Raw genomic sequence first — 8,488 nt, 5'->3', positions numbered from 1 at the left:
TGAACCATTAACATTAAATGCAAATGAACTATTTTATGAAAGACTAAACAAATAACTGCACTAATGTGAAGGGTGATACTGAGATCTCGACTGCATTATATAGGCCAGGTCTGGCTCAAAAACAGTGGTTTTGATGCTCAAGATGTCACGCAGGTGAAAGTCACTTAGTCTCGTCCTCACGCAGTTCTTGTTAATGTTCATAACCGAGAATGTCTTCTCGCACAAGTATGTTGAACCAAACAAGCTCAGTATTTTCTTAGCAAATGTTCAAATCTCTTGGAACCTGTCTTTATCCAGCTGGCGGTAAAAGTTGACAAGAGGGAGCTGTTGGTTCCGATTGCGACACTCGGTGTCACATTGCAGCTCAATGAGCTCCAGCTGCAGGTGGTCTGGAGCGTCATCAGGGTCCACAGAGAAAGGAGATGAAAAAAGCGTGATCTCCTTTTCAATATCTGCAAAATCCCGAAAGCACTGTTGAAACTCCTCAGCCAGAGATGAGATGTCTGCTTCATACCTCCTTATTTGCACACTCATATTGTTCTGTGGAAAACTGGTCATTATTCCCTGCAGCGATGGGAAATGTGTGGTATTGGGCTGCATTTGTGACAGGTGCCTTTGGAAAAGTAGCAGCTTGGTCCCAAAGGCTTTGATATGTGAATACAGTTGGCTTACCACTGCATTTTGCCCCTGAAGGCTCGTCTTCAGCACGTTCAGATGTCGTGTTATGTCAACTAAAAATCCAAAATCAGCCAGCCAAACAAGATCAGATAGCTCTGGCATCGGTTGTCCCTTTTTTGCCAAGAATTGTCTGATTTCCTCCCTAAGACTGTAGAAGTGCTGCAGTGCAGACCCCCGACTGAGCCATCTTACCTCACTGTGATACACAACATCTCCGTATTCAGCCTGGATGTCGAGTAGAAACTGTTGAAACTGGCGGTGGCACAGGGCTTTGGAGCGAATATAATTAATAGCCTTCATCACCGGTTTCATAACATGATCATATTTCAGATGTTTGGCACAGAGAACTTGTTGGTGAATAATACAGTGGAGTTTTATAGCTTTGCCTCCTTCTTCGGTGACTTTGTTAGATTAGGGTTGATAATCCACTTCGCTCGCCAGCCACGGCAGGTGCGCCATCCGTAATAATCCCAGTGACTTTATTCCACGGTAGTTTCATGTCATCTACGGCGGAACAAACAGAAACAAATAAATCTGTTCCTCTTGTTTGGCCCTTAAGGCTCTGGAGGTCAAGTAGCTCTTCACTCACATTCATGTCATTGTCCACTCCTCTCAAAAAAATCAATAACTGAGCGGTGTCAGATGCATCCGTGCTTTCGTCACAGGCTAACGAAAAAAAGTCAAACTCCACTCTTTTTGCCTCTAACAGTCTCTTAATATCAGATGAAACGTCTTCAGTTCTCCGTACCACAGTGTTACAAGCCAGGCAAACATTGGCAAACTCTTGCTTCTTCTCAGGACAAATTTTCTCCACCATTTTCATCACGCAGTCTTTAATAAATTCACCCTCAGTAAAAGGTTTGCAGTGCTTGGCAATCAGTGTTGCCACCTCATAGCTCGCCTTTGTGGCATTTTCATTTGACTCACGGGCTCTTGTGAAAAAGCACTGCTGTGCCATTAAAGCAGCTTCCAGTTCCTTCAATTTTTCACTGCGTTTGTTCCCAGTTAGCTTGTTGTAGTTAGCATGTTTCATCTGGTAGTGCCTCTTGAATTCCTTGAAAACAGCCACAGTCTCTTGGCAAATTAGGCAAGAGACACAGTTGTTTCATATTTCAGTGAAAAAATACTCCAATTTCCACTTGTCCTGAAAGTGGCGGCCCTCACTGTCAACTTTCCTTTTTTTAGTTAAAGTCGCCATTTTAGAAATGGGCACACAAGCCTGGTGTCACAAGGGGCACGCGGCGAGAGTGCTGACTCAAGTCTACTGCCATCTTCTGGTGAAATATAACCCCCAGCCTTGAAGGAGCAGGAGGCAGCAGGGGACAGCTGTGGGAACCGCTGTGCAGTGAAGGGAAAAACGCTGGCCAGCGGGGATGAGTGACAGGCTAAGCTGGTGGGGAGAAGAGGCTGCGGGCCGCTCGAAATTTGAAAACGGGCCGCAATTGGCCCCCGGGCCGGACTTTGGACATGTCTGGCTTAAATGAAAGACACTCACGCCTTTACTGAGGCTTTTGCTTCTGTATTCTTTGTGGGATTAAGATCCACTCTTTTACATGTATGCCCCTGCCCAGGTTTTCTTTCTCTGCCTTGCTATATGTTCCATTAAACAAATAGAATGTGGACTGTAGAACAACAAAAATATACAAGCTTCCCTTTCCAGTTAATCCAGTCTTTGCCAGGTAATACCACACTTTCCTTAATCTGAAAACAGCCATGGAAATGCTTAGAACCATAGGAACACCTGAAAGAAGCTGACATCACTTAAACTACCCTGAGTCTGGAATTGCAAGTTTTCAATAAATGCCTCATGTAGAACAAAATCCTATAATACCATGCTATTTAAAAAGATAGGAAAAGAGGCCTTTCTGATCACCACCTTTAATTGCATTGCTAAAATGGCAGTGACTGGACAGGAGGATTTATTAGTTTTTTCCAAATTAGCTTTAGGCTGCATTGAGCAGCCAGATAAGGGGCCCAAGAAAATACTGCATATTCTGCTATGTTGTCTGAGAACAAGACACCTGCAGAAGAAGGTATTCTGTCCTTGGCATGTCCACAGATGGCTTCCTTACCATGGATGTCCTGACAATAGTATTCTTATAGTCTTGTAGGGGAAATTGGTTTTTCCTGGGGGCATGTTGGAGCCTCAGGACCCCAAACCCCCTTATTTCCTCTCATATCTACAAAACTGGCCATAAAATAAGGCAGCCTTGGTGCAAGAATGGTTCTTTCACTCCCACTGTAGTTAATGGAAAAGGGAATGATCAATTTTGCTGCTAGCTCCCTTCTCCTGACTGGGCTGCAGCGAATGGGAAGTGCTAAGAAGGTGTTCCATCACACAATCTTCTCTCCTCCAGGACAGAATTGTTCCTCTCTACTGTTACACTGCTGCAATGCTAATTAAAAGAAACAAACAGGCCTCCAATATTCACCAATATTTTAGCAATGGTTCATGGTGGTGGTGACCAGAAATATTCTCCCCCCTTATCACACTGTGACATTACAGTGCTATTATGTGAAATGCTCTTTTACTGAAGTGGCTTTTTACTAATATTTAGATATGTTTAAAGATAGCTGGGGGACTGTTTTTTCACTAATTAAAAATATTTTAAAGGGGTGATAAAATAGTGTCCACCACTGCAGAAATTATACCAAACTCGTGATGACTTGTGATAGGTTCATCTGGCCAGTAACACTGCCATTTAAAAAGTTAGATTGGTAAGGCTAAGGACATCGAAACCTGTGGAGATTGTGCTATTCTTCAGACTGGGAAGATTTGGAAGAACCAGAGCATAAATGGAGAATGTTTTCAGAGGAGGATTTTGATTTGCAATAGCCCTGCTTCATCCACAAAAGTTTTGAGGATCCATATGACATTGCCCTCTACTCATGACTCCCCTGTGTTTTCTCACTGCTCTTTCTGCTCTTTTCTTTTTTCATACTGCAGAAAATCCATTAAGGGAGAAAAGACCCTCAGAGGCCAGGCAAACGTGAAAACTGCTAAGCTAAGTAGCATTAGCTTTGTGTGACCTTTATTTCCTGATGTTGTTGTGGTTGGCATGTTCTTTCTTTCAAAGTTATCCACTTTGCTTCCCTCATTAAAACAGAAGTGGGTGCTGGTTCTTCAACCACAAAAACTGCCTCACAACTTTGCCCTGGTCTAGCCACGTGCTGTGGGGAAGGAAGAGCAACTTTTGCCAGCACTGGGAGGGTCAGCCTGAGCCTGGGTTTCCCCTGTATATGCAATTTCCTTTTGTAAGAAATTTGCTTTTGCAGGGTTCAGTACTGGGGTGTTCCCAGGCAAGGCTTTTATCATGTCTACCATCTTTTTTCTGGATGTATAGAATTGAATGAATCACTAGGAGTCCTCTGTCTGGATGTACCTGCATATGCTCTGTAAAAAATAAATTAACAAAAGCATGAAAATTTCACACTAAATGCACATGTGGAAGCATCCCACGAAGCATCTAGCCGAGGATTTTATTGTGCAGTTGCTCTGCCTCATGCACTAAATTTTAGAGGGAATTTAAATGGTGTCACCTTCCACTAGTAATCCCTCCCGGGATTTTTTGCTGCTGCTTCTGTCATGATTTTTATTACATTAAGAGCTTTTTTACATGAGGCTGTTCATTTGCTTCATCTGTTTTTGGTTTCATCACAGAACTGAGATCTGACCACTACTTGAAGAGTATTTCCTTTCCTGTGTTCCCATTATGTAACCTTTAGGTAGCACTGTGCTATAATAGAAGAGCACAAATGCACAAGAGGATACTATACTTTTTTCACTTTCACAGTTCAATGCTGCATTTTCCCTGCTCTTAAAACACTTACCTGAAAGTGCTGGTTAGACATGGATGCAAAACAGGATGGTTGTGACATTGTCTAAACACTCCATAAAGAACTATGAATAGGGAATGATGAGTACACAATAAATCCGTTATAGAGAAAACCTCAACATCTCAAAGTTAAAGAGAAAAAGACAGCAAAGCTGTCTAGTGGCTTTTGATTAGTAATGCCAGCAGCTGTCCAGCTGGAAAAAAACCTTAGAGAGTTGAAATTGGCATGACAGAAGCACCATTAATTTTTGTATACTCAACAGACTGTTTTAATCTCTCTCTGCACTCCAGACAGTTTTTTGAAACAGCACACCGTTTGAAAGCTTGCTTTGAGAGAGCAAAACTACCTTACCTGGTTAACAAAGAATCCATTTGATTTATGTTTTCTCTCCTTTTTTATTATAATGACACATAGGGAATGTAAATCTTATGTCAGCACATACACAGGAAATTGATAACATGCTCAGAAGATACCAAAAGATGGCAAGTGCAGGAAATGTAGCAGAGAAAACAATGAAGTTTATAAGTTCAGTGAGATAAAAGTTCAGGGTTGCTATTGCACTAGCTGCTTCCTCCAGTTACTTTTACAATGAAGGCAATTTCTCCCTGCTGCTCTCCTGTCTGTTTGAAGAAAAGAGTTTGGAGCTGGTTTTTCTTCTTTGAACTGAACTGCAGTGCCACACTGATGGTGTAGCCAGGTAATGGATCCTGGACCTAATGGGGCTTTAGAGAGCTATGCACTTTAAAGGGCTATACGAATTGCTTCATTTGTGAAGCACACCATTAGTGTATCTCCCAACTTCACACCACAAATCCATGCTGTATAACTGCTTCTACACCTGTGATATGTTGGAGCAAAAGAATAACAAAAATGTTTGCCAGCTTTGGTGAAAGAGAAAGAAAAAAAAAATTATCACACCTCTCTACTGCATAATAGTGAAAACTCTCCGGAAAGCCCACAACAATTAAAACCCTAAAACACACCATGAAAAAACAGAATAGAAATGTTTACAATATCAAACCAAATAAAAATAAAAACCAAAAGCAGTACAAAGGTTTAAAATACAGTAGCAGATTGTAAGACATCTGAAAATGAAAGAATAAAATGCCTGGGAAATTGAAAGGTCTTCATCTGATCTTGGTGTAAACACAAGTGGAACCTCTCTGGGGAGGTTATAGAAACAGAGCGAGTCAGAAGGAGCCTTCTGGGCCATCTTGTCTGACCCCCAGTTCCAGCCAGCTCCGCTCACGACATGCCCACCATGTGGACGTCCAGCCTATCCTTGAACACCCGCACCGATGGGGCCTCAACGACCTCTCGTGGAAGCCCATTCCACACCCTCGGGGTCCTGACTGTCAGGAAGTGCTTCCTGGCATCCAAATGGAACCTTGGCTCCCTGAGCTTTGCTCCATTGGAGCGCGTCCTACCTTCCTCTGCAGGGGAGAACAGGTCTCTGCCCATCTCCGTGTGACATCCCCTCACATACCTGTATGTCGCCAACATATCCCCTCTGAGTCTCTTCTTCTCCAGGCTGAAGAGACCCAGTTCCCTCAGTCTCGCCTCATATTGCATCCCCTGCAAACCGGCCACCAACCTTGTGGCCCTATGCTGCACTGACTCTAACCTGGCTATATCCTTACTGTAATGAGGGGTCCAAAACTGAGCACAATATTGCAGTTGTGGGTGCACCAGAGTCGTATAGAGTGGTAGTAATACCTCTCTCAATCTAGAAGCCACACTTCTGGCTATGCAACCAAGGGAGGCGTTCGCCATCTTGACTACCACATCACACTGCTGACTCATGTTTAGCCTGCGGTCAACCAGCACCCCAAGATCCCTTTCACAAGTGCTGCTCTCCAGCCGCTTGTCCCCTAACCTGTACTTATGTCGTGAGGCCGTAACTCATGTCTCCAATTAACTCACACAGCAGTCGGCAATAAAACTAAAGACTTTTATTGCTGTTCGGTACAAGATTTACGATGCAACAGATAAGCTCTGGCAATGAGCTCAGTTGCCCCCTCCTTTCTGAAATCTGAGGGGAAAAGTCACGTGGATCTCAATCTCCTCTCACGTCTTTCCGTCCGTGGGTGGGACAAACTTATCTGCTGCCGTCCCAATTGGTCTAATCACCGCAATCTTCTCCAGAGCTGAGCGTTCCATAAATTTCCCGTTATGTCTTCCTGTTCTCCAGGACTCTGCCCAGCAACTTCAGAGTCAGGAGGTGGGGCGGGGGGGGGGGCAACTTGTTCAAACACCTCAGAGTCTAGAGGAAGGGAAGATGCTTGCTCAAACAACTCAGAGCTAGGGTGTGGGGAGGCTACTCACTCGGAAGCCTCAGAGTTGGGCTGCAGAGGGGCTGTTTGGGCCCTGGGCACCAAGTATAAATCCCCTTGTTCCAATGCCTGACTCTCACTGTGAGCTTCTGGCCCTCTCTCACGTGCCAACACCTCTGTCAAGCCGTTAGGCATGACAACTTATGACACCTATTCCTATGGCCCAAGTGCAAGACCTTGCACTTATCCACATTGATTGCCATCCTGTTGTCTCCAGCCAACTTCCATAATCTGTCCAGATCCTTTTGGATCTGGAGTACCTGCTCCTCAGCTGTGGTCACTGCTCCAGTTTTGTATCGTCTGCGAATCTGATCAGCAGACTGCCCACCCCTTCTTCCATGTCATTAATTAAAAGATTAAATAGGATCGGCCCCAAGACAGAGCCCTGGGGGACCCCGCTTGTTACTTGCCGCCATCCCGATGATTCCCCGCTAATGGTTGCCTTCTGCTTTCAGTCAGTCAACCATGCCCTAATCCACCAGACAGTGCTTTGGTGTATCCCAAAACTCCTCAGTTTCTCCACCAGGATATCATGGGGCATTTTGTTAAAGACCTTGCTGAAGTCCAGGTATACCACATCCACTGCATCCCCTCCATCTAGCCATCTCGAAACCTTGTCATAGAATTCCACAAGGTTTGTCTGGCAGGACCTGTTATTGCGGAAGCCATGTTGTGTGGCTGCCAGCCTCCCTTCCCTATCTAGCATCATTAGATTTCTCTCTGTTATGAGCCTTTCCATTGTTTTTCCTACAATGGACGTAAGGCCAACTGGTCTGTAATTCCCCATGTCTCTTCTACTACCCTTTTTGAAAATTGGGGCTACTGATGCCACCCTCCAATCCTCTGGAACTTCACCCGTTCTCCACGAGGCCTCAAAAATGAAGGCCAGTGGGCGTGAGAGAACCCCTGCTAACTGTCTAAGTACTCTCGGGTGTAATCCATCAGAGCCTGGCACCTTTGTAATGTAAATGTTATTCTGCAAGTGGCATGCTACAATGAAAAATACCCTCTTCTTAGTATACTCTAAGTATACTCTTAGCTCTCTGTATGAGTTCATTTGGTGTGCCCACCTGGAGAAGGACCTAAAAAGACTGTCTTAGGGTTTGTGTGGGTGTATCTGGGAGGAGACAATCTTTCCAGTGTCACATATTCTGAGCATGTGCAGTTTTGCATTTTAAACACATTAAAATTGACTGCAGAGGTAAAGCAGGGTTTGCCAGCCCAAGTACTGACCTCTTTGGTCTCAGCAGTTTTCTGGAGATCCCAGAGCTGTGGTTCCCCAGATGCTTGCCTTGGGCTCCAGTCCTTAGCTGGAGCTAGACTTCTATGGGTAGGTCGGACAAAGCATTATGGCTTCACCTCACATGGATTTCTGTATCTCTCCTATTTGAACTGAGGGTTTGCACTGGCTTTGATCTAATTTCCATCACTTTGTTGTTGTACTGAAGCACAAGTGAGTAACGAGACATTCATTTTAAAATTCTCTTCAATGAACAAGACTAACAAGCAATGAACTACTGATCTAGGAACATAGGAAGAGCACTGCTAGATCAGATTGCGGTCCATCTTGTCTGGCATTCTGTTGACACAGTGGCCAAACAGCCACCCACATGGAAAATTCACAAGCAAGGCATGAGTGC

General features: G+C 44.4%; 1 protein-coding gene across 1 annotated transcript in view; it reads left to right on the top strand.

Moving 5' to 3' along the window:
- Window positions 1-5,771, top strand: part of ELK1 (ETS transcription factor ELK1) — a 71,013-nt gene extending 65,242 nt beyond the window's left edge. Inside the window, exon 6 of the mRNA XM_044431196.1 lies at window positions 3,626-5,771. Coding sequence (XP_044287131.1) covers window positions 3,626-3,637 — 12 coding nt within the window. The 3' untranslated portion in view covers window positions 3,638-5,771. The remainder of the gene's footprint in view (window positions 1-3,625) is intronic.
- The last annotated feature ends 2,717 nt before the right edge of the window (window positions 5,772-8,488 follow it).

This window comes from Varanus komodoensis, unplaced genomic scaffold (assembly GCF_004798865.1).
Source record: "Varanus komodoensis strain SLA01 unplaced genomic scaffold, ASM479886v1 scaffold22, whole genome shotgun sequence".
Lineage (NCBI taxonomy): Eukaryota > Metazoa > Chordata > Lepidosauria > Squamata > Varanidae > Varanus > Varanus komodoensis.
This window is presented reverse-complemented; position numbering and strand designations above follow the sequence as displayed.